The 26,793-nt window shown below is 41.3% G+C and overlaps 1 protein-coding gene across 1 annotated transcript; it reads right to left on the reverse strand.

Annotated features, from left to right (window-relative positions):
- Nucleotides 1-26,539, reverse strand: abcc6a (ATP-binding cassette, sub-family C (CFTR/MRP), member 6a). The gene is made up of 31 exons (XM_026170045.2): nucleotides 26,115-26,539; nucleotides 23,150-23,326; nucleotides 22,849-22,974; nucleotides 17,292-17,429; nucleotides 14,565-14,687; nucleotides 13,421-13,482; nucleotides 13,165-13,296; nucleotides 11,753-11,959; nucleotides 10,411-10,588; nucleotides 10,036-10,197; nucleotides 9,826-9,918; nucleotides 9,065-9,268; nucleotides 7,783-7,929; nucleotides 7,597-7,684; nucleotides 6,962-7,031; nucleotides 6,723-6,849; nucleotides 6,451-6,627; nucleotides 6,200-6,367; nucleotides 5,810-5,993; nucleotides 5,627-5,711; nucleotides 5,421-5,538; nucleotides 4,777-4,984; nucleotides 4,370-4,680; nucleotides 3,880-4,079; nucleotides 3,586-3,712; nucleotides 3,268-3,369; nucleotides 3,010-3,156; nucleotides 2,756-2,914; nucleotides 2,476-2,642; nucleotides 2,171-2,365; nucleotides 1-1,364 (listed from the first exon to the last, which is right to left on the reverse strand). Exons 1-31 carry the CDS (start codon nucleotides 26,154-26,156, stop codon nucleotides 1,256-1,258), a joined length of 4,533 nt encoding a protein of 1,510 aa, XP_026025830.2. The 5' UTR covers nucleotides 26,157-26,539; the 3' UTR covers nucleotides 1-1,255.
- Between the last annotated feature and the right edge of the window lie 254 nt (nucleotides 26,540-26,793).

Consider the following 26,793-nt stretch of genomic DNA (forward strand, 5'->3'; position numbering starts at 1 on the left):
TTGAGTCAAATAAATTTTATTTTCCAGCATGATGTATGGAACAAAAGCCATTAACAGTAAAAGGTCAGTGAAAATGATCAAGCTTGTTATAAAAAGTATAAATATAACATAATCCTCATAATTTTAAGGACACTTAATACATTTTGTCAAATGGTATAAATAAAAACTTGGGTTTCTCTTAGAATATATTGTCTAAACCAGTAAGACAAAACAGTAAATGCTTCTTCTCCTTGAAAAGTTCATAGGGTTCATTCTTTGAATAGAGAGTAAAATCAACATGTCAGCACCATAAAAAATAAAACAAACAAACACTGATTTTTATCTTCTCCGTGTGTGTATGGCCTGGTCTGTGTGGTAGACGCTGAGAGACAATCACACAGAGATTTATCACCATTGTTTTCATGAGGCATTCTCTTCATTCATGGTGGTTTTCACTACCGGTGTCAGGTTAAATCTGACCAGAAAGGACTCTATTGACAGTTTTATGTGTTTACTTTGACAGAAATAAACAATGGCCACAACATAGTTGGACGATTGCTAATGTGTTGGCTCACTTCAATGTTTTCCTCATTTTCCCTGACATATAAAAACTCCAAATTGGCTGCCCCAAGCTCAGATTTTGAATGCAGTACAAACCTCATTTGCCCATCCTTTGCCAAAGTGAACCTTTTGAAGGTTAGTGTGTCAGAGAATTTCCTGACCCACTTTCTGAGACAAGAAGACAAAATAAGACTTCTATCATTTTAAAATTATAAAATTGCCTCTTCTTTCTATACAAGGCTAAAAAAAAGAGTGAGTAAACATCCATATTTAAGCCTGAGAAAACATAAAAAAATACACACTTATAAAACTACAAAAATAATATAGCTTCCATTCTTAAAGAGAATGAAAATCCTTAAGATTTGTGTTACCCTTTCATTCCAGCCTTTGGCTTAATCCTTTTTATGGAATAAACTGACTCCATTAATCGAAATACAACATTTGTAGTGAGACTCAAATATCCAGTATAGCATTCCTGTATAGTTTTCATCCTCTGAGGTTAACAATGTCTTTTCCTGACTTGGGACAGTGTGTCTGTCTGTTAAAAACCAACAAATGCTTTTGAGATTCATCGACAATGCCCTCACGGAGAGGTCTTTGGAGCTGCCACAAAGCTTGGAATGGCCCAGATTAATGTGTGTTGGAGAGCCATAAGCATAAGGTGCCACATCTGTACACCAGGTCATCAGTTCTATGGCCAAAGCCCAGCGGAGACCTAGACCAGTCCAGCTTCCCGACACATTCGATAGAACTGCCCCCTCTGTGAGATGAGGTTGGTTGGAGAGTCCATCTCAGAAATGTGGCCTCTGTCCATGACGATAACTCTGCGAAGCAGCAAGAAAGAAAGTATATTGTTTATATGCAACATATAGGTGTGTAATAAAGCTGTGCAGTACAAGCAAATATTGCAAAGCACATCTGTATTCGTCATCTCACATGTCATCATTTCCTTTGCTGTATCTGGATATAGCATAACACTCTACTAGCATATAACATGCCTGCATCACATAGAGAGTCTGACCTCAAACACTTTTGCATAGTCCAACAAATAATCTAGCTGTTTCTCATTCAGATCCACAGGCAGCAAGAGTCAGATCCATTTTTAAAGCAGTTTTTACAAACAGATCTTTCCTCTGTATGTTAATTCGTATCTACAAATGACAGAATATAAGTTAACAATTCATTGATTAAGTTAGTGCAGTTAAATAATGCAAAAACAATGCATGTCACTAGTGACCATGTTACACCTGGATTTGACTCTTTGACTCCACAAACTGCATAGATACTACTGGTTTAGGCAAAAGTTAATATTAACAAGTTTGTTTATAGGGCTACAAGAAAGAATATATTTCTTTAGAACCATTCCCACAATTTACTGTCTTTGAAATGGTAAATAAAAACAGTTTTTTTTCTTCTAATAACAAATGCCCTTTACATGTTAGTGTCCAGAGTCCTCTCTTTTCACAGACTTTTGGACTGTGACAAGAAATGGATAAAAGCAGCAATATTCCAGAAGCTGGGATCATCTAATGTGGGATCTTTACCTAGCCTCAGTCACTTAATGAATTCTTAAAATTGTCACCATTACTTTTTTGTCGATTCACTAAATAGACAATGAACATTAATATACCTGGTGTAGTCCATGATGGTATTAAGGCGGTGAGCAATGGTCAGCACAGTGCAGTCCTCAAACTGTGTGCGGATTGTTGACTGGATGAGTGTGTCGGTCTCCAGATCCACAGCAGCTGTTGCCTCATCCAAAACCAAGATTTTGGTTTTCCGCAACAAGGCTCTGGCTAAGCATACGAGCTGACGCTGACCCAGACTACGTATACAAAGGAAGAGAAGGGAAGATTAGAATATCATACTAAACGTGGTGCTGGAGTAGACGCTACTGTACGCTACTGCGTGTCATATTGGTGAGCTTATGTGTACCTGAGGTTTTCTCCTCCCTCTGTGCATTCATGGTTAAGTTTGTCAGGCAGATTAGATACAAAGTTTTTGAGGTGAGCAAGTTCCAGTGAACTCCACACTTCCTCATCTGTGTAGGTATCAAAAGGGTCAAGGTTCATCCGGAGGGAGCCTGAGAACAGCACAGGATCCTGTGAGAGAGGACAGAGATTTTATTCATCACCGAAATGTCTAAATTAGTAATATAATCACTAATCATTTTTTTAATGTGATGAAAGCCAGATCTCAATAAGAGTTATTATACCTGAGGAATGATAGTAATGCGCGATCTGAGGTCATGGAGTCCAATGTCAGCAATGTCGACTCCATCGATAAAGATCTTTCCCTTTGCTGCCTCTAAGATCCTAAAGATTCCCAGGGCAAGTGAGGATTTTCCTGCTCCAGTTCTACCCACAATTCCGACCTGAAAAAAATTAGGTTTTAGAAATGATGTTTTAGATAATTATGCAGTTTAAATCAAGGCGATGAACACTTTTAATATCACACAAAATGAATTACCTTCTCTCGCTCATGAATATGCAAAGTAATTCCTTTCAGAGCCAACTCAAGGCCTTTACGGTACTGCAGTCCGTAGTCCTGGAACTCTATAGTACCGTTCTGGGGCCAGGCCTGGGGTAGTGAGCTGCTCTCTATACTCCAACTGGCCTGTATGAGCCAATAAGGAAGGATAAGTAGAGAAACAAAAGCCCTCCTCTAGTACAGTTTATTGTCCTAAGCAGTGATTGGGGTACGTGTGTGTGCGGTGGGAATAATGACCTCTTTAGGAGTGTCAGCGTACTCGTTCACTCTCTCAACGGAAACAATGTTGTTTTCCACATCAGTCCAAGATCGCACAATCCAGCTCAGGATTCCAGTCACCTGCAATATTTAGTGAAAAGGCTTTTACTTCTCCTGAAATGCGATGCATTTCCGGATAGAAATAAAAACAATGCGATTTTCACTTTTTCTAGTTTAACTCCCAAATGCCTCATTCTGTAGCTGTGTGATCAAAGAATATATACTGTGTTTCTGGTGGTAATAAGGTGGCTACTTGGATAACAGTATAACAACGTGACTGTGGGTAGACTGTATTACCTGGAGAGAATGTGACACAGCCAGACCAACAATGCCTGGGCTCAAGGTGCTTTTCCCCATCACAGACAGAATGGCAGCAGCTAAGACCACACCATTACCAACAAACTCCAGATTGACTGCCAGCCACCTGTAGATATCAGTGTTAACATTAATATCATTAATAACATTGTTATCTCATAAATCAACCACAATTCTTAATGTTATAAACCTTATCCAACCCTCATCAACTGCTAAGTGAGCAAATGGAATATGAATAAAGCTAAGGCACTTTATAATGATTGCATATCCTCTCACCGGGTGGCCACAAATCGAGGGAAGTAGGAGGTCTGATTGAAGTCAACCCTCTCATTAGCCTGCAGAATGAACCTGGACTGCTCTCCGAAGGCTCGGATGACGCTGGCGCCTTGCACCGTCTCATTGAAATGGGTATAGATGGGCGAGCGGCTCACAGCTTCCAGCCTGCGCAGCTGACAGGATGTGGCAACGTAGAAGCTCTGTTGGCCACAGTGGAAAAGTAAAACACCATCTTTAATGAATGAAACAAGTGGGAACACTCAGGGCTTTCCCATAACTCAGAGTGAATGCATTCAAAGTCCATGTCAGCAGGTGGGGAACAAAATTCAAGTGGATGGCAAAATCAGCAGGTTTGGTTTTGGAGCCCAGAACTTTCCAATAACATACAGTAATGGAACCCAGCTCTTGCTAAGCAACATTCAACAGCATCATCTCAAATAAGAAACTAAAGATCAAAGTGGAGAGTTTATATTTTGGGGAGAAAATATACCTGGACAAAGGCATAGAGGAAAGCGAGAGGCAGGATGATCACGGCTGCAAAGGGTGTAGCCATCAACACGATGATGCAGACCTCCATGAGCTTGAAGACGTAGCTTAGCATCATCTTCAAGCCTTCAGGGACCATACAGTCAATAGCGTCAATCTCCTTAGCAAAGCGGTTCAGGAGGTTGCCACTTGGCGTGGACTCAAAAAAAGACATTGGAGAGTGCAGCACGTTGTTCAGGAGGTCCATGTGCAAGTGGCGAGAGGCGATGATCCCGCAGATAGAGATGGCAACAGTCGTACCAAAGATAGCAACACCTGAAGGGAAGGGAGAATGAGTGTTTGTTATGTCCAAACGAAGTTAAATTGTTTGAATCATTTGAAGCATCATTTGAATTAAACCCACTAACTCACCCTGCACAAACCCAAGGGCCCCAAAGACAGTCAGTTTCAGGTCTGTATCAATTTGGGTGCCGTTAACAACAGGATCATCGGCCCACTTGCTGAGCCAGTAGTTGTAAGCCAACGAAGCGCCCTGCTGGAAGGCGTACAGGAAGACGATGGGAATGATGATGGCCAAACCGATTGTCTTGAAGTACTTCTTGTACATATCCAACCTGACCTGTTACAAACAGATTAAAAGCAGCAGGAATAAGAGAACTATCTTCACATCCATTCCCTCCATTTATCCAAGTCCAGATCAGAGATAATAAAACAATTTTATTCATAATTATTAAACCAGCAATAACTATTTTTGCAGACACAACCAGAACAATGTGTCTGCCATGACCATGTGTTTAACTTTACTGCTGTGTATCTGTTTGCCGTTTGGTGCTGGGCACATGTCATGTAAAATTGCTTTTCATTGAAGATGGCTTCTTGTTTTAGCCAAAAATAACATAAGGGGAGTGACTGTCTACCAAAACATTAGACTTGCACAATCTAAAATAACAACAATGATTTGAAATATATTGGCAAGCTAAGCAGAGTTGAGGGAAACTGCAGAGCATGGTAGGGAGTGGCACTGACACCTAATTTTAGGCCTTTTTCAGACTTACTCTTCCAGTGCGTGCCTTGTCAACTTCAGTGAGCTTTCCCAAGTCCTCTGGTACTTGTTCCTGGTCTGTTTCAGAAACAGGCTCCATATTCTGCAGGTTTGTATTAGTGGTGTCACCCCTAAGGAGAGGTCAGAGGTCAGTTTCATAAAAAAGTATGGTTTATATTCCAAATATGAGAATGAGGAGTGATGCATTTGTCAATGTACCCAATGAGCTGCTCCTGTGAGAGATCTCTGGAGAATGGCATGAAGTCGACCATACTGAGGCGAGCATTAGACCTCCTGGAACCAGCTACATGAAAAGTGTGCATAGTGTTGAGTTATTACTGGGAATTTAAGAGATTGTCTTAATGTAAAACAGCAAAACTAATGTCTGAAATGTCTCTTCACCTCGTTGTATGGCACTCTCTTTTCTCTCTGTGCTTGCAAAGGTGTGGATGAAGTCTGCAAATGCGCCGTGGTGGCTGAGGAGCTCCTGGTAAGAGCCACTCTCTGTGATTTCTCCATCTACGAGGACGAGGATGAGGTCGGCCTGCGGCAGGAAGCTCATCCCATGGGTCACCAGGATGCGGGTCTGTATAGCAAGCCACACAAGTCAGAAAAATGACATGTAAGCACAATCCAACACTAAATTGAGGCTTTCTTGAAAACAAAGGTGTCAGCAAAGTGGTTGTTTCCATATTATGATAACAATAGCACAGAACTTGTAACTGGCGCAATTGTCTTTGTGGTTGCGTTGAACTGGATAAACTGCACTTTGCAGACGTTATATGGCATTACCTTGTCTCTAAGGACTCCTTTTGGTCCAATGACTTTGTCGAAGATGTGTTGACCCACATGTGCATCAACGGCAGACAGCGGATCATCCAGCAAGTATACATCAGCCTTTCTGTAGACAGCTCTGGCCAAACTGACCCTCTGCTTCTGCCCGCCTGAGAGGTTAAGTCCCTGCATGGAGAAAAAACGTTTAAAATATCTGAGACTCAACATATGCATGAAGCAGCATTTTTTTTAAACAAAGTATTCAATACCTTCTCTCCAATCTCTGTAGCATCTCCAGCAGGTAGGATGTCCAGGTCAGGGAGCAGGGCACAGGCCTCGAGCACACGGTGGTACCATGTTTTCAGCTTTTCCCGGCCAAATATGATGTTGTCTTGGACTGTGGCATTCTGAATCCAGGCTTGCTGGGGAACATACGCCACAGAACCCTGTGAAGAGACAGTCAAAAGCGAGAATATCAATATTTATTACAAGTTGCCCACAAACTATGAATAGACCTTGTTATGGAACGCAAGCTTAGTACCTTGACAGTAACTTGGCCACTTCTTTTCTCCGTTTCCCCAAGCATAGCGGACAACAATGAGGACTTTCCACTGCCTACATGTCCTACCACAGCAACAAGGGAGCCTCGAGGTACACTGACACTGATCCTGTCAACAAAGAAGTGAATTTTCCTGTAAGCCTCAAATCTTTTATTCTGTTGTTGATTTCTTTTTTCAATCTTCTTTTTCCAAAACATATAAACACATACTTAAGACATACCGTTTAAGACATGGAGGACCCTCTGCAGACCAACTGAAAGTGCCGTTTTCTATGACCACATCTTCTCCGTCTAAACAATAAAGAAAAGATTGACTTAAAAGAACAAAACCTGCAGCGAGCACTGGAAAACAGATGTATTCTTTCATCCTTAGTGATAAACAAACTTTCAAAACAAAGCTTCTCCTTGAAGTTACTCGGCAGGGTGCAGCCGGGGCGTAATTACAAGTGAATTTTCTTAATCATACAAATTACAGAGCCGCTGCTTTTTCACAAGCTGTCTTAGGAAGTGTTGACAGTTTACAGACAGAGGAGTGCAGTATATTTTTTTATTTCTTTCTGAATCATATGTCTGAATTCATGCTGTGATTTACGTTCAACCGCTGAAGGGAACATCCTATAATTACCCTGTCTACCAGTCAGCCTGGGGACCCAGGAAGTGACAGTGCACATGATCCATACAAGGTTGTGGTAGTCCACAGTTATAAACAACTACATCTTGTGGGATGCTTATATTGATTATGACAGCCTGTGATTTCAGGCAGTATGGGGAACCAAACTGTGGATATTTGTGAAACTGAAAAGTATAGAAGTGTATTCATTCAGTGTAATAGTGTATATATGGGTGGGGTTCTTACCAGAGCTCAGTGGTGCCTTTGAGACATTCTCCATTTTCAGTTCTTCTGAGCACAGGTACTTCCCCAGACGTTTCAGTGAGACTACAGCCTGAAACAGTCAGAAATGAAATGGTCGATATGTGCTGTTAAACTGTGGACTGTGAAAATAATCTCCTCAATCAGGGATGGAGAAGAAATGCAACCTACCTGCAGGGTTGTGCTTATTGCAAATGGAAGCTGACTGAGTGGAGTCTTCAGGATATTGATTAGCGCCATGGAGACAAAGACCTTCTGTGCATCCAGGACGTTCTTGTCATCAAGCATCACATAGACTCCAAACATGGCGAAAGCAATCTTGGGGGGGAAAAAAGGCACTAAATGTTACTTTTATGGGCAGAACCCTGCATGCTCTTTAGGCACAGACAGTTTTAAGAACAAGGATTGCACAGGTCTAAATTGTCAATATACTTTAACCCACGTCGAGACGAAAATCAGCAGCAATGCTTTAAATGTCTGATACTACTTTCTGACTTCCCCGCCCTGTCTGTGGCACGTAACCCTAAGTCTAGCCAAGTCTTATTGTTCTGTAGACTTGAATCTTTAAAATAAGGCCACTTATGTATAATTTTATTTTTTGCGTCTCCAGCAAGGTGTTTGATAGAATAAGATGAAATTCTCTTCAGACATCTCCAGAGGATAAATCTTAATGATTTGATGATCTAACACAACCTTATTGATTTAACACTTGTAATTATTGTATTGTCTCAGCTTACTTTGTGTTTCTGGCATGGTAAGATGGTATAATGGTTATACCTGGTGGTTGCCAACACGTTAGCATGACTGAGAAAATACTAGTTACTAGTAGAATGCTACTATTTAAAGGTATGGTGCAAGAGCCGTGAATGAATGGGAACCTGTGGAGCTGTGGCCTAAATGTAATTTCATGAGGTACGCTTTATTCTTCTTGTATTTTTTCGATAGAAAAGGCTGAGACAATAGATACTACTGGCTTTGACTGATTCCTTTCTGTAAAGATGAGGAAATTCACAGCACCACTAAGTTCTTCACGGCATCTGTTATTTAGATTTTAAGCATTAAATGAGCTGCAGCAGAGACATTGTAGCATTAGCCCCCTGAGAGCAATCACCTTCAGTCACAGCTGACTGCTTGTTATACACGCATATACATTTCTCTACTGTTTAAGCTACACTCCTAGCCTATAGTTAGCATTTGGTGCTATCATGGGACGGTCATGAAGTGAATTCCTAACAAATCAATCAAATCTAATATATTGCTACTGTACTTGAGAAACTACAAGATTTTTTTTGTCTACATGTCTATTTATTCAAGACCGCCTCACTATCAAGACTGCAGACTATATAGCTCTTTAGCACAGTGGGCTTATTCAGACTTTAGACATGCAGGACTGCTTGTTAGTATCGTGGAGTTAGCCTCTGTATTGGAATGTCTATCAAATGATTGTTCTCACCAAGAAAGAAGAGGAGTTAAAAGATGCGATGGAGATGGAGTAGAGAATTTGAGACTTCTTCAGAGCCTTGAGCTCCTTTTCTCTGTAGCCCAAAACCTGCTCCAGGAAGGCCTTCTCCCAGGCATAAAACTTCAAGATTTTTATCCCATTCAAGATCTCATTCATCAGTCTGATACGGCCATCCATGAACTTCATTTGAATCTCCTGTTGACCAGAGACAGGGGTTTTTACTCAGTATTGTTTGAAAAAGACCGCATGCAAAGCTGGAACTGAGGCACAGTGGATAGACAATTAGCAGACCACAGGATTCATGCATTTGTGAACATGGGTTTGACTCCCCTTATTACAGCTGTAGTAGTTTTCTTGAACATCACAGAACTTGTTTAATTCAGTAAGAATTTATTGCTTGTTACATTTTAGTGAATTTTATAACAAGGAAACAACAAAGAGCCAGGAATGTGGTCACTGCATTCAAGACTAAGTTCGATTAAACTGGCATCCAAATTTACAGAAGCCTCTGTTGTTTTTCCAAAGAAATGAAAAATTATGCCTTTCTACTGCCCACCCTTTCCTGTCATTGTTTTTCAAGCATGTTATATGGACCAGACATCAAAAGGACAAGGGAGAATGCACCATCCAGGCCAAACACCCACACAGCTCTTCAGTCACTATCTAAACCAGCTGTGGTATCCCTGACCTGACGTGCCAGATGTCTGGGCTACTGGAACGAAAGTGTGAAGGATTCCTGTAACAGCTTTTACCTGCAGCTTGCTTCTTTTCTTTGCAATGAATCCGTTGAGTGGAAAAATGAGAATGACAGTGGCAATTCCTGCCAGAGCTGACGGGCCAAGTTGCTGAAAAAAGGAGAAAGGATATGATTGTTTCAAGGTTTGTTTTTTTTTCTCTTACTCTGTTAGGCCTCATTTGTGCATGAATTGGATGCTTTGTAAAAACACTGCATTTCAACATACCTGCCAGAGGAAGAAGAGACAAAGCGCAATCTCAATCGGAGCCAGCCACACAGCATTAAAGTACACCACAAAGTCCATGAGCTTCTGAGTGTCTGCTGAAACCAGATTCACAATCTCGCCCACAGTGCAAGTCCTTCTGGCAGAGCTGTTTATCACCAAAGACTGGATTGCCAACAAAAGAGACAGCATTGTTTACAGTGTAATTTAATATCCTCGTAAAGATTTCACAAAATCATTCATCTTAGGTAAAACTGCTAATCACATACTCCATTCTGGAAGAAGATAAGGTTTTTGTTTGTGCCACTTGAGACATAATTTATGTTGTGTGTCTGTGTCGGTTAGTGGCTTCATGTCCGTAGATATAGAGTGACTCACCTTCCTGTAAACCAAGCCCATGACAGCTGTCTTCACCCTCATTCCCACTGTGAAGCAAGTATACATGTACTGATGGTTGAAGAGGGACTGAAGGCAAGAGAGGAGGAACATTAGCGTGGCGTAGAAATAGCCCTTCCACAGTGGTGCATCTTCATCTCTCATGAAATCCAGCAGAAGACTACGGAGGAGGACAAAGAGATACTTAATCGCAATGTTTCAGATGGTTGCACATGTTCAATTTTGTCTTCAACCTCTGTATTGAGGCTCTGTTTCTATATCTTTCCTGGAAAGTTGCGAATGATGCAAAGCAAAACAGGCACAGACAGGTTTTTTACTCTTTTTACAGATTCAATCTGGTATTATCTGACTCTTTTCGTGTGCTTTTGCCAATGTCCTTGAGCGCTGCTGTGGCTGCTGGCTAACTGGCCATCACAAAGTAGCCTAGGTTGCACAACAGAGCTCAGCTTGTGGCCAGGCTGCCCTCACACTTGGCCAGCGGCTCCCTTATTGTGGTCCAACTGCATTTCTGCCATTTAGAGCCTCCTCTCTCTCTCTTCATGTCCTCCTTACTGGAGCAAAGAGGGCTGTGGTCTCGTCTACTTTTCTTGCTCACAGCTCTATGACCGTAATTAACACTTCCACTGCTTCTGTGCTTTGCATCAACAACAACATTCCAGTCTGACTGGTGGGATGGTGAGGCGGGTGGCGGGTCGGCCATGACCTGTTTTCACTGCTGCCAGCTTCTGTTGTTGTTTGGCAGTTGTCATAAATCACCAAATCCCTTAACGCTATTTATCTGTCTATCTCTATATTTAAAGAGATATTTTAGACGGTTGTATTTTTGTCTGCTGTTTCTTGAATTTTCCCAGCAGTAAAACAATAAAACTTTATTTTACCCTAGCCTGGTCTGCAGTGCATCCAGGTAATTTCAGTCAGAGCTGAGGTTTGGAAAGGTCTGGCTGGAGCTTTCCTCAATACAGTACACTCAATGCCATTTGGTTTGTGGGACACTGAGCAGTGAAAAAGCTATATTTGGGAACTCAACAACAGTATCTCATTCCAAATATAATGGCACAGTTTCTTGCACTAAGTAAACCTCTTTCTATCAGACTAGACTACTTCATTTCTATCTTTATGCTAAATCGTCACAACATTTATGGATTATATAAATGAGAGAACTGCTATCTAGGGGATTTTCAGCAATGGAAAAAAATACTCATGGGCCTCATGGTACTGGCTGAGATACACTTAATATTTGCAAATATTGGCAACTCATACTACATCTACTTAAAGCCACATGTCTTTCATAAAAGCAGAATTTGAGGTTCTGGTGCACTCTTACCTTAGCACCTGAGGGATGGCAAACATGAAGGCATCGTGGAATATGATACACAGAGTACCAGTCAGGAAGTACGGGCCGAATTTGCGTGCCAGTGTTCTGAGGAGGAAGAAGCCAGAGCTTTGTTCCTTTTGCAACTTCCTGAGGAGCTGAGCCTGCTCTGGCAGTCGGCTTCCCAGCGCCACACCTGATGCTAAGGCTTTCTCCTGCCTAAAAGAGCAAAGACATTGTCACAGTTACAGACATCTATGTTAGAGATGCACCAACATGCTGCTGTCTTTTAAGTCTCCAATGTAAAACTCTAAAAAAGCACTTGTTTTTCGTGCCACCGCTGAATTTGTTGGCAGCTTAGAAAAGCATTATTTGCTGAAATAATTATTAGACTTAACAACTGCTTTCAAAGCACTGGATTGTGTTAACAAGCCTTGGAAATGGCACAGAGTCTCTAGTCTTGACATTATGGTATTGTATTGTCCTCAAATGACTCTCTTTCGGCCTATTTTTAGCCCTAAATGCCTGTGGTGATGAGACATCCCAAGTTTTAATTTACCACAGTTACAGCTCTGCTCTGCTCGGGTCATTAATTCGACCAGCCCCATGTTGAAGTTTGACCACATTGCAATAAAATGGAACTGATTTTTGGCTATGACAATAAGGAGAGGAGTACAGGGGATCACAGGCCTATGTCAAAATAGCAAGACACGTGCATTTCCTGCACATGTCGTGTCCTGTCTTTTGTGCTGCAGATTCATGCACCAACTGCTGCCTGATACATATCAAACATTAAACAGCTGAAGATGTGGTTCTTTAAAGGAGTATGCTGACATTTGACATGCTTCTGATGTGGAGAACTATGTAAAAGCAGATGCCTTCTAAAATCTAACAAATAAAGCTGATGATCCCAGTAAAGACGTGGTTACCTAAGGTTAGGATTTAAATAAGAATTTTCAACAGAAAGTCAGAATGGCAGTTTGAGGACTTGAAAGATGACTGTTTATCAGGTTAATGTTAAAATAATGTTATTGGTTCCAGTACTGTAACAGATTTTGTTATAGATTTTGCACCCACTAGTACACAGAGTCCACTAGGGTACGAATGATGTAAGTTTCATCAGCAGCAGCTGCATGTGAGGCTCAGCACGGCTGTTATTGTACCCTCCAATTTGCGGTGACCCCACAGACTTGTCCACCAACTGCACATGCTTCCCCCGAGCAGACTCCAAGTGGACTAGAAAGTAGTATAATGAGAACAATTATGTGTTTGTGGTGTCTGCAGATGTTTGTGTACGTGTCTTAAAGGAGCGTAATCCCAGCCATACTAGAGAGGTATACAGATGCATATGCAAAGTGCATTGCAGTACTACTGTAAATACCCAAAGTACCAAATAAAATTTATCAAATTTAAATAATTCTCACTTTTGAAGTTTGGCACATTCAGCTGTCCAGTCCTGTTCCAGATCTGAGATGATCTTTTGTGATCTGTCTTCCTCCCTTAGGGTCCACAGATCCCCTGCTTCCAGTGGGTTGCGATATCCTTTTACGACAAGTCTGAGGAAGAAACACGGGAAGTGATTCAAACAGAATAAACATATTATTGTAAACAAGCACAAACTGTTGTTGCAGTGAGTCAGCCGATGCCTAAAAATGAAAGGGTTTTAAAGAACCATCTTACCCAGTGAACCACCAGAAGAGGATCTTTGACAGGAAAGAGGCATCTTTCACAGGACAGGGATTCTGCAACAGATTAAAGACCAGACTCACTGTTGTTTTCGCAGTAAATCTCTCACCACTTGAGGGTTTTTGAGAAATACACATCCTAACAGAGTCCGTCGGTTGATGGTTGAATGGTGCACTTGTGCGGGCTGTGTTTAAGAATGCTAATGTGCGCAAACAACACTGCACACTCAGGTGGTCCAGTCTGACGACCAAAGGCCATGAACTCCCACAGAACAGCACAAATAGTGCTCAGTGTTAGCGCAGGGTGAATATGACGTTTTGAGGTCTGCTGCAGACAGAGTGGAAATGTGTCATCACAAACTATAACAAGTGGATACACACGCAGAAAAACAGAGTTTGTCCCGTCACGCAAACTTTTTGGCATCTCCTCCACCCTGCCACCCCCTCACTGGGGTGTTTGCTCTCATCATTACCAGTGCTCTTACTCTCTGTCTCCCCTCTTCCTCTCTTCCTGTGAGTAACTCTAACCAGAGCGTGGGGCAGAGCAGCGGAGGAGGTGGAGGAAAATGGGTGTGTCCACCACGCCAGACTGTGGCTTCTGCACCCTCAACCTCCTTGCTACTTGCCAGCAATTTCTTAAGGGACTTTTCCAGCTATTTCAATTGTTTACCACTGCGGAAATATTACATCATATGTCTGTTTGATAAGTTAGAGGCTCATTTTCATTCACCTGTGAGTTGCCCCTAATCAGCGTATTATTCTGAGCTCAACAACGTTTTACCAAGCTCATGTTTGATGGGGTAGTGAGATCTGTATTAAGTAATTGCTTTTCTGTTGTGTGGTCACAGACTCTTAGCAGTGGTCTCGATGTTATCTCACAAAGTGAGTGAGCAGTACTGAAGGTATGCAGACACACAGGCACACACACACAGTCATTCACACTCCTCTCACAGGAAGCCAAAGTGGACATGTGAGAGTGAAAGGAAGGAGGATGTGAATCACATCATTTCCTCCAAAAGTGAAAAGTGTCTTCACAACAAAAGCGGAAAACCACAGGACAGCCACTCCGGCATTTTTCGTTCCTAGGTAATCATAGAGGATGTTCTTGACGGAAGCGGTTTACATTCTCCTCTGCCTACCTTTTCTGAGATGGTTTTTCCCTCTGGAGGCTGGTCAGCAAAACAGCACAGGAATAGCTGGGCCAACTGGATTGTGAAGTAGGAGAAGAAGGCGAGGTATCGTACAATATCAGAGGCAATGCCCTGTGGAATAAATAAATAGGAAAAGCAATGAAAAGGCAGCTGATAATGTCAGAATGCTGCAGTTAAAGTTCTTTGAGTTTACTGGTTTCAAGCAAGTTTTGCAATTTAGACATTTATTTTAAACTAGGGACACAATTAATTGGCTTTGCGGCCGACATGACGAGGGTTTTCATTTGGATCAAAATGTATTTTGGTTGTTTCATCTCTTTCAACATTACTTAACAAATCACACAACATCCTGACTGTGGTACAACGGATCATTTGTCACCACTGTGGCTTTGTGTGCAGTTTCACAACAGCACAAAATTCATTATATAGCTTTTATATAGCTTTTCCTTTGAGCGCAAGCCGTATAGCGGAGGATGGTTTCTGCACCGGGATCACAGACACAATAAAGAGTATTTTGGACCTTTAAGCCAAATCAGGGTGAAAACCCAGAGTCTTTAATGGTGTGCTTTTTATAAATGAAACAACAGTTAAATTTGTCTCGCAGTCACGCTAAGAGCCCGTATCTGTAAACAGGGAAATTGTGGTTTCACAAACCAGCACCCTTACTTTCAATCAAGGGAGCAGCTGCAATATTAACCACTCAGAGACTTTTGTGAATTGTAGGACTCGCATGTTATTCTTGACATACAGAAACTTTGGGCTCTGGCACAGGCTTTGTTTACAACTGGGACAGAGCCACTGCCACAGGCTGTGTGCTGTGTATGTGCAGCAGTATGGCTATGCATAAGAGTTGGAGCCATGGTAAACAGTAAAATGATTTTCTGTGAAAAGTGTGGTGCCGTGCCCAGAAAGGCGATACGAAGAAGCCAAACGGATCCGGCCACACTGTGAAAAGCAGGGTCAGGATGGTCGGAGAGTGGGTGGGAAAAATGTAGGTCAAGCAGCTAAGAATGACCAAGGGTCCGCAAACATGAACTCCGTCAACTTGAGCTGTCAACGCTGCAATTTGAAATGGACACATTCTTCGTAAACATTTAGAATACATCTCAGCGCTATATACAATCCACACGGAATAAAACTGCTGAGCTGTGCAGCCTCCGCTTTTTTTATAGCTCATCACAGCAAAAGAAAACGTCTTACTGTTTGTATTTTGTCATGCAACAGTACTGATGTTAGTGATGACCGCTATAGTAAAACCCTCAGAAAACAAATACTGACCAGGATAACTGAGAACAAAATGGCATTTTTAAATAATGAAAATTACAGACATTGAAATATACCAGTCAAAAAAACACTAAAAATATTTTGTTTGCAATTTTGAAACTGTTAAACAGATCTATAACGTCACTATTCATTGCCTAAATCTTTCCTTTCTTTGGTTTTACTTCTGAGATCTAGTCCAATTTTTATTTACCGATGGGATCCTGGAAATTCCTCACTACTTCTGTTGCAACTGTATGAATATTAAATTCATATTTGTACATTCTAGGAAAAAGCACATTCAGTTTCCTTCCCAAGTTGGTTGAGAGGAGTGATATTGCTTGTGGCTGTATGCTTGATACCTAGCTCCACTATTTAGCATAAAAACAAAATCTGTCTCAGTAGCTGACACATTACATTTAATTTTTGTAATCAGTTTACTGTCTTTGTGGTAGACTAAGCCAATTAGTCTACCAGGAATTATAACTTCCTTTGTTTTATGAGTTTTAGGGGAGTTGCCTGCAAATCTGAAACTTTAAATGCCAGTCTTGACGTATAATACCTTCTAGCTGGCAGCAACAACAGTTTTTGGAGGAGAGGATGTGGTAAAAAGCCTAAAGTGATTAACCAAATTTTATACGTAGATACGGTTCATCATAAACTAGAAATATGGTATGGAGGATATAGTAAGAATTTATGAGTGGTTACATGTGTGCACCGTTCATGTGTCCGCATGTGTGAAATGAAAACATCTGCGTGTAAATCATATATGGCTTTACATTATGTGTGAATGCATAGATTTCCATCTGGCCGTGGTTACAGCAGTGTAGGTCCATAAACACAGCGCTGACGTTCCTCTGGTCTGACCCTGGGCTGCCATGTCTCACCAGCATTTATCCCAGGCCCATCATTACTCTCCCCCAAACAGTATGGGAATGTCACACTGAGAAACGATAAAACAGAAATATGGATGTGTGTGTGTTTTTATGGAAATGCAAATGCGACTGCCCCACGGCTGCGTGAACAAAAATACAAACCTACCCCCATACAACAATGATTGCTGTGTTCGACGGGAGACACAGGAAGAAAAGGAAACCCTAAACACACACAGGCTTGACCAGAATTGGCAGTGTCATCCTCCAACACATTGTGTTAACTTTGGGCTACCTTGGTTAAAATTGGGGGATAGAGATAGAAATTCTTTTCTGACACAGGGTACAGCTCAAGCTGTGCTGCTGGAGTCTCGCGTCTAGACTATGGGTAGGAGCACAGCTGATTAGATACCTCTTCACGGTGTTTAGACATGGCAGGTTCACTAAGTTCAGACTGGGCATGCTAACAAATTCACTTTGGCATGAGCCTATTTTTGATTTCAGTCTTTTTGGATGCAAGATGATATCGTTTATATTAAAGGGTACATTTATTTTTATATTCATTAATAGGCTAAGAACATACCTCATCCATGGCTAGCTGGATCTTTGCTCTTAGAGGCACCAGAGCACAAACAACTGCCAAGACCCAGAACAGGAAGAGGAATATAGAGGAACGACAGCCTCTTATTCTTTCCAACTGGATGATGCACATGGCCAGGATCTAGAAAGAGAGACAGAAAGACTTTAATTTAACAGTTAACATGTGTGGTTCTTGCAACACAGGACAGGAAACAACTCTGTCCCTGAGAGCACCATAGAGAAGAGAGCCAAACTCCAGTCTGTGATGCCACGTTGATACTGCCTGAAATGATTTCACGGACAAAAGGACCAGGAGGAATCAACTTTTGTAGAGCACAACAATGTTTTTCAGTCTCTGGGAAACTCAGATTTCATAGTCTGTGTACAGTCATGTCAACTGCTTTCTAATTGGCATTGCGACTATAGATTGCATTATAAATTTAAAAACAGAGACCTTCCAAAAGGCTTTCCTTTGACTCTAAATGCCTCTGGATTTATGTCTATATCAAGACTTCAGGTTATTTGAATATTCTGATATTCTGCAGAAATCCAAAGAAAGGGATATTTTTATGCTCATCGTTTCTCACCTAACCAACAATGAGCCAAACTAGCTTGGAAATCAGTACAATAACTTCACAATCCAATAACAAATGCAGTGCAAACTTAATATAGCAACAAAATAAATTGCAAAAAATGCTGACAAACGTTGAAGTTAACTACGGTTAACATTTTACACAACATTTAATTCATGGAAAAACCTTCACTTGATGCAGGGGAATAAAACTGCCAACAAGCTGTTTTTTTTCTGGTTAATATTAACAAATGCTATCTTGCTTACTAAAACAAATGCATGACCCGAGGATGCTGACAGACGATCTTTTAATGGCTGCGTGTGTCACCGGATGCCACTCGTGGAACCACAGAACCTCATTCTCTTCTATTAGCTGCAACTGTCAGTGCGAGTGTTTTCCACAGAGCACAGATTTCATGTGATCTAATGTAATGCGGTCAATGGTTTTATAAAAACCTCCAAAAATAGCTCTGATTCTGGGAATTCCCTGGCTGCAGACACGAATATGACTTGGCTCTTTTCTCTTTATAAAAATGACACATATACGCCGCATGCCACACTGTCCTATATACTTTCCTGTTTTCTCCAAAAAACAAACAAACAAACAAGCAAAAAAAGACTAATTTGGTTTAGACATGCTGGCTATCTGTCTGTGCTCAGAGGAGGCACGCATCGGCTTGTGAACCTCTGTAATTGGTCCCTCACCGAGCGGTTGGCCAAGTGAGACGTCACTTCACCGTGCCAGCTCATCACCAAGTGGGGAGAAAGCGGATTTAGGTTTCATAATGAGCACCCACATTGGTTACCCCGGGACGAGCCGCAGTGCTGTCCTGTTATAAACTGCTGGTCTGTCAGTTATATAACTTTTCTTTTTGCATCAACAACCTGAAGCACTTTGTGTAAATCCAGTGAATGTCTTTGTGCTAATATAAACAATATTCTTGCTGCAGTGATGATGAAACATTTGATTTGATTTGTTCATTCATTTTCCCCAACACATTTGATGCTCACCAGCCCATCAGGGAGAGAGAATATAAATAGACACGCACTTACAGTCACACATATGGGGAATTTAGAGTCTCTGGTCTACCTGACTTGAATGTGTTTGGGAAGTTGGAGGGAAAGCCATAGATACAGTAAAGAGGGGATGTGAACAACATGCCAACCCAAAACACACAAATGTCAAAGAATCTTGTGTGCTTTAGGACCGAAGCTATTCTAATTAGCAATACTTTAGTTAACTGAGTAGCTTCTTTAATAGTTTTCAATGGAATTTTATTCTGCTTTAAATGCATATTTGTTTTCTGAACATAAAATCAGCAACACTGGCCTGATTTATTCATTCACTGCTTTATATACATAGCATAGCAGCGCTGTTAGCAAAAGATTTTGAGCCTATTAGTGCTTGTGGTTGCACGCGCCTGAGCAGTGCCAGTCCAGCCCTCTCTTAACTCAATTTTGTGGTCTTAGCCAACTAAACACGAAATGCTTTAATACTACCTGTGTAGCAACTACTGGAGATTTAAGATTATCGTCAAATGAAGTTTGAGAAAAAGAGGACATTTTTATGCCACAGTTAATCTTCCAGTTACATAACAATAGATTAAAGTGCCAGTGAATGGTAAAAATGGATTTGTGGGACAGCCCAGCATGATATAAAGATTGAACAAATGCAAAAGTCAATAACTTCAACTGTTATTTAATACACTTTTAGAAGTATTTTCCTCTGCTGCATATGGGAACAATATTCTTAACTATGTTAAACTAGATATTGCTTGTGATCATAAAGATAAAATAGTTAGCTAAAAGATGCTAAAATGCTACAGTTTAGCGATAATTAGTTGATTAACACTGGGGATGAATCAATATAAATGAATGCATTTCATAGGTTAATTTGACCCATTAGTCAGTTCATCTTATTGACTGCTGGAGGAGTTAAGTAAGACTATGGGACTACTTAACACCATATCTATTAGGCACACTCTATGTTAGTGTGCTGTACCAAGCCCATGGGATAAACCTTCTTTTTTTTTTTATTCTTTTGCTCCTAAACACATAAGATCACATCAGCCCCAGTCCAAACCTTAACACCAAACTGGCCTTAGGTCAGCGTACAAGAGGAAGGTTGATCTTATTCCTAGCTTTCCGCTCCGTCTTGCCACCATATTGCTGCAAACCATAAGCCCATCTGTTTGTAGGAGTCAGTGGGTGGAACTAACTTCATCACTAGGCCTGAATCAAACCCCGACCTTATAATTACATGGGAAGTGTGCAGTGCTGGGGATGGAATAGGAGCTTTACGTCATGGCATTACTGATTATAGCCGGTGTCATGTGTGTACTTTACATCCGTACTGACCACGATTCATTCGTGGGCTGACTGACTTGGGCGAAAGCGTTCCCATACACTAACTTGAGTTGAAGGGCAACAAAACAAACTGGTCAGAGCAACAAGAGCACAGTGTTCCGTTCCCGCACCCAGGGACTGGTTGGTGGTATGTGGCTAGAATCAACATCTAGAAAATTATATCCTTTAATAAAGATAAGTCTGGCACATAGATTAAAAGATTGGAGACATGTTCTTAATGTGATTTAGGAGTTTGTTGTCTGCCCCCCCACCCTCCTCCCCGGTGTGAGAAATTAGATATTCCAAATAAGGGACCTTTTTTGAGATGTATCCTTTTGATACAAGAGACGTCTCAGTGTATTTTTAACACAAACACGTGCTGGTATTTACTCAAGAGTCTGAAAAGACCACAGGTGGGTAAAGCTGTCTGACTTGGAGAGTGAGACTGAGCAGAACCTGTATGAGGCTACAGAGAGAGAGAGAGCTTTGTACGTAAACTTATACAACTGTGTGGGTCGTATACGACAACTTTATAAGCTCACAGGACCCTTCCCATCTGGGCTCTGCACCCTTGCATAGCATTGTACTTTCTATCACTCTTGCTCAGGATAAACAGCATTTTAAACTTGCCATGCCACCCATGCTGAGCTGTACTCCTCTTCTCCTTTGCCTTCTCATCCAAGTTAAGTATCATTTAAGATGTACTGAAAATGAGTGGGATCGATGTTCTCAGAAACATTCAGGGACTTTTCTATCAACAAAGGCTAAAACATTTCTCTGATTGCACGCTGGGCCTTATTTTCTATAAATAACCTTCTACCGCTCACCCTAGACACCACTGTGATCTGGGTCGTGGAGGCCAGTATGGTTTGCTTCAAGATGTTTTGAGGGAAGATACAAACAACATTTGTAAAGATTAAAGATCTCTTCCAGACTACGTACATCTGCATATGTCTTGCACTGATTCAGATCTAAACATTTGAGTCAGAGCTTTTTGTTTTGGGGTTTTTTGGATTTTGGGTTTGGTTTATACCCAACCGAGGATTCTTGTTGCTAGGGTATCCGGAGGGCTATTTTGTCTTTTATCTTTTCTTCTTCTTTGCTAAGGCGTTGCAGTTGAACCCACTGAACTGTACAGTTGTGGTCAGAAGAATTGTGCTCAGAGAAGCATCTGGCATCTAAACTTCCAATCCAACAGTACACCTGTAGGCTATATAAAGACCGAATCTTCCTGTGTAATTAGGGTTAACACAGACTACAATTGTGTGTCATCACCTTTGTATTTGCTGGATTTGTGTGTTTTTGTTTTAAAGACAGACCACATAGTTGGAAGACAGTCATATGGACTTAATTGGGATTGAAGCCATGCCATTGTCAATGTTCTTCGCCACTAAGCAGCTCATTTGAATTCTAATACATAATTGACCAATCATCATGATGCATGATGATGTGTCAGATACAAACAGTACATACCTTGGAAACAGTATACACTAGATCATCACCTATAAGAAATATTATGGTTTATGCAGTGTTTATTCATTATGTAGTGTATACTGTTTCCAAGGTATATACTCTGACACATTATATTCAGTCATATTCTTGCAGATTTTATATCCATAATGTAAAAAACAACGCATGTAGACTCACAGAAGCAAGAAAATTAAAGAGGAAGGGTCCAAACTGGGAAAGGGGAAGTCAGAGGGAATGGACTTCCTCTGGTGTCTCATGAGCTCAGCTGAGAGGAGTTTGTGTTAAAAAGCCTAAATCACAGATGGAAACATGAAGCAATTCCCATTTTTTTCAGTGTCAGTTGTATATATTTTGTAAAAGAGGGATCCAGGCTGCAAAATATCTGATTCATTATATTTGGTTTATTTGGCCACTGCCAAAGTACCTAACAGTCACACTTTCATTGCATTGGAACTTTGCACATACATATGCAGTTACATTGACTCCACATGAAACAGTAAGTGATGTCATTATATAAGTGCTTTGCAGTCCGATGAGCGATTGTCAAATACAAGCAGGTTACTGTGATATTTGCATTGCCTGCTACACCATAAATCTAGCTATAGTTCTGCATCTTTGCACCTCAGTGTTTGACTAGCATACTGTATATTTGCACAGTGACATGTGAGCCAGCAGGACACAAGTCGAAATATTTCCCAAACATCTCTGTTAGCTAAAGCTACTCTGAATGAAGAACAAATGTCAGATCTACAAATCAACGGTGCATCTATATATAGAAATTATGGACACCTGATGCACAATTAGATGATTGCTTCGCAGTAATATTAAAGTTGTTGTCTGTGTTTAATAACTGTGTTTAAAAACTTGCGTTGTAGTTCTTGCTTTTTTATTCTTAAAGGATTTGTTTTCAACACTGTGCCTTAATGTTATCACTCCCATTCTGACGACATGTAGTTTCCCCCCTTAGTACAAACACTAAGAACACAGTGCAGTGCTTTGGCTAAATAAGGAATTGATAAACGCGCCTTGCTCCTATCCTTGATGTTCCAAATGTCATGCAAGATCTAAAGTGTGCGTAACCTTTTCCAGGTCAATAAAACATTAAATTAAAACAACTGGAGTTTGATTTGGATAGATGTGTACATGTGTGAGAAAAAAGAGCCACAGTATTTACCACAGTCATGCTGCGAATAATAGGGCTGAGCAGAAAGACCATGTGGTGTTGGATATCCTGGCTCCTCTCCAACAGGATGTAGAAGAACTCCACAAAGCCAAATGAAGCCAGCAGGAAACCCAACACCTGAACAGAGCAGAGAGTATGAGGAGAATGAGTCGAGAAGCTAAAAACAAAAATAAACAAAACAAAAAAAACCAACACAAACTTAGCAAATGTTTCGACTTTTTTTCTTTTTCTGTCATGGGAAAAACTTAAACAATAAACTGAAGACTGGCCGGCATTTAAAATGATGTCTCACCATCTTGGCAGAGCAGAGACAGGACATTTGAATGTGTCCGCGGTCATGGCAGTAGAGATGAAGACAGTAGAAAGGGGCCAGCAACCACAGATAGATACAGGGGACCCACACCAGCACTGTGTTCTGGAAACACTGGGTTAGGTCTGGGTTGGCTGTGTACCATGTACGGTTCCAGTCCTGCATCAGAGAGAAAACAAGAAGTTCAAAAGTTCAGCTTGAAAGAATATACTTAAAAGCCAGAAACCGAGGTCAAACTGTGCGATTATATTCATCATCTGACAGACTAAGCAGGCGGGACAAAGTGGCAAAAATCCCGACTTGGTGCAGGTCCTACGTTTCATCCATCAATCCACTGAGAGCGAAACCACAGCAGGTCAACAGAAAACGTATCTGTGCTCAGTCCTGAGAGAGTGCGAGCTGGAAAAGGCCTCCTTTGCCAAAAAAGCTGAGTCAGTATTTGAATGTTTTATTTTTTTCCCCCTCACCACGTCTCTGGCTTGTTTCCAAATTTGAGTAGGACAATATAACTGTCAACAAATCAAACGATGAGGTCAAGAACTACAGTAATAATGAAGCCCATAAACTATAAAAGTTTGTGCAGACGAGGTGTGTTGAGCAAATGCTGCCAAAATGTTGCGATTACGCAACAGTAGCGCAACCAAGATAGTCTGTCTATCGTTAAAAAAAGATACTTGGGGCTAAATGGCTTGTTGTTGTCAAGCTTCCCTTGTTTATCACCTCGCTGCCCTAATGAGGGGCAGGGTGTCTGGCTGTGCTAACAACACTGCCCTGGGGAGTCACCACAGGAAGTGGTTTTAAAGCTTCTAGCATGGCACATACGTCTGGCTCTGCTGGTAGAATTCCAACTGGGATAAGGTAAAGTGGCCAAAATTGGTGGCAGCTGCGAGATTATTATGTAACAACCGTCTGTCCACACACAGGCTTTTGAGTGAAGCCCGGCAGGTGAGATATTGGGCAGACTGACGCTGTCATTTCTGGTAACTGTGATTAATTCAAGTTTACCATCAGTCAATACTGTTTACTGCCACATGGGTCTGAATCATGATCGGACTGTCAGGCTCTTGTTTCAGTTGCTTGCAATTATGATGATACACTTCTTTGGCTGCCTCGCCTTAAAAGTCTGATTCTCACATACAGCTTCACTACATATCTGGTTAAGGTTATGCAACGAGTGCATGATTTTGCACCTATGGTATAACAGCAGCTTCTGTGAGGTTTGGCATATCAAAATCCATTTAAGTGAAAAACTGCTTGAGAAGGAGCGAGTGGGTGGCTACTTTCACAGACCTGTCTGAGTTCTGTGGTCAGTGGCAGGCAGATGAGCACTTTTATGATGACATCCAACCCGTCAAAGCCTCTCTGCGCTCTTTCTTGTGCTTTTTGCTTGTTTCTGACCCTTGGCTGAAATGGTGTCTGGTAGATGCCAATAGTGTCTATTTTTACCTGACAAAGTGATTTGAGAGTGGAGAACAGAGACACTTATTGTCCTCTGAATCTGCTCATTGTTGCTTTTTACATCCCCTTTATTTCAGAAACCAATTCAGCGTGTTGCAATCCCGTTGAGTTTTGAGGAACTGTTAGAGGATTACCTATTCTGAGTATGTGACGTGTATAAACTATAGAGACTGTAATTTAAGGGAGCGTTGATCACTCCCCCGTCTGTCTCACTTTGGCCTGTTGTTCAAATTATAGATTAGGTTGATCTAAAAAGAAAGACGCTAAACACAATCCTAGCTCCTAAATTGGCCCCTTTCAAATTTTTCCTAAAACCTTTCAGGTCAGGTGTTGCTGGAACAGATTGCTGAGCTGGACTTTACAATTTCAGTTTTAGATCCATATAAATCTGCATTGCTGCCCCAAGGCTGTGACCAGTGAGTCAGCAATGATGTCATTTCCAAAACATGTAAAAAGGTCAGTGTAGTTAATAGCAATAGATATTTGTGGCCAGCAGAAGACAGAAACATCTGTTAAAACATCCCGTAAGAACAGCACATCTGTGTTTTGAAGTTTCATGGCAGCGAGGGCTGCACAAAATACAGTAACACGCTTTCACTTTCCCAACAGTGTTTGATGGCAGTTGTTTTGAGGTTTTGCAGGAGCAGAAACAGAGAACAAGAAGTAACGAGAACCAGAAACCGAGTGAAAGAGGAAGGACGAGGGTTGAAAAAGTCAAGTTGGGAATGAGTGCATTTAATAATCCTGGCATTCCAGTTGGATCACAGCCGTTCCTTTTATTTTAGAGCTGGGATTTAGAGTGTGGAGTCTTGCAAACATGCAAGACTAAAAACCTTTTCCAATTAGAGCAGCAGACTCACTGTGGTGCTTTTCATCCAATCAGCATCTCGTTGTTATGAATTATGCCGCAGGATGACAATAAACACACAACTGTGGTATTCATCAAAGGTAAAGGCTGGCGTTCAGAGAAGCTTTAGATTACAATTAGTAATACTGGCTGCGAATACTGAGAAGGTCAGTGTATGGGGGTTTTCTCCCTAAACACACAAAATTAGTATTACTCATTTGATTTATTTATTAGTGCCAGTAATCCTTCTAATCCCAATAAACAACAGGTATCCAAGGACAAAATGCTAATCTGGCTAATGCTAATGGCACTGATCATTTAAATAATAAGATTAAAACAAGTTTAGGAGAGTTTCATCAAGAATTATACCAGTGTGTTTATACACCAACACTTCTGTAAACAAATGCTAATACTCATAATATAATCTGCCAAAATAACAAAAATATCTTTGATTTCATATTTAGCAATTCATAGACAACTACGAGCTGAAATTAACAGACATCTTTGCAGGAATAAGCAGGAATTATAAAGACATACCTCATTTATTAAATGAATGCTGTTTAAAAGTGACCTTGGCTGAAAAAGCCACACACTCAGTAATGCGATGTGATTCCAGGGTCAGTGAACACATCATAAACTCACCCACAGAGGGTCCAGGCCACTGAGTCTGCAAAAGGCATCCATCCACTCGTTGGCTCCTTCCTCCCTGTTGCTCCACTTGTTGGGCTCGATCAGCACTGCTCCTCACAATGGGTAGCACAGACTCTCTGCAACAGCACCGGTGGGTGTATGTATGTGTGACGGGGGGAGAGACACTGAGTCCTAAAAGACTAATGGTTGTGTTTCTTGGGTTTAGCCAGTCCTCGCTTGTCTGTCTGTGTGGTACGCTGTGTTTATTAGTGTGTGTGTCTGTTTGAGTGTGTGACCTTTCCTGCTCTTTAATAAAACAGCTTCTCTCAATCAAACGCTGTTTCTGTCTGCCTCGCTGTTTGAACTGGTGCTGCCCTGAGATTCTGTGTCTTTCTGAGTCTCACTCAGTCTGCCTGCTGTTTATGAGTGTGTCTCCTTGTTGGGTGGGTGGAAATATTTCTCTCTCTCTCTCTCTCTCTCTCTCTCTCTCGCTCTCTCACACTCTCCCTCTTTCTCTCCCTCATTTACTCACACCCCTCTTTTCTCTCCCACATCTTCTGGATTTTGATCAAAACACCACAGCTACTCCCTCAGTGGGATGACAGCTCCACACCCAGACACACTCCTCCCATCTTCACTCAGTGCCCCTCACCTCCTGCCTTGCTCCCTCTTTTCCCCTCTTTCCCCACAT

The sequence above is a fragment of the Astatotilapia calliptera genome, chromosome 6 (assembly GCF_964374335.1).
Source record: "Astatotilapia calliptera chromosome 6, fAstCal68.1, whole genome shotgun sequence".
NCBI classification, from domain to species: Eukaryota; Metazoa; Chordata; class Actinopteri; order Cichliformes; family Cichlidae; genus Astatotilapia; species Astatotilapia calliptera.

Bases quoted from the DNA above. Each gene is read 5' to 3' on its own strand.
- abcc6a (XM_026170045.2), bottom strand. From the start codon at position 26,156: ATGGATGCCTTTTGCAGACTCAGTGGCCTGGACCCTCTGTGG. The intron at 10,198-10,410 runs GTGAGTCACTCT...TTGGCAATCCAG, and splicing joins TGGGCTTGGTTTACAGGAAG to TCTTTGGTGATAAACAGCTC. The intron at 3,370-3,585 runs GTAATACAGTCT...TAAATATTGCAG, and splicing joins CTGTGTCACATTCTCTCCAG to GTGACTGGAATCCTGAGCTG.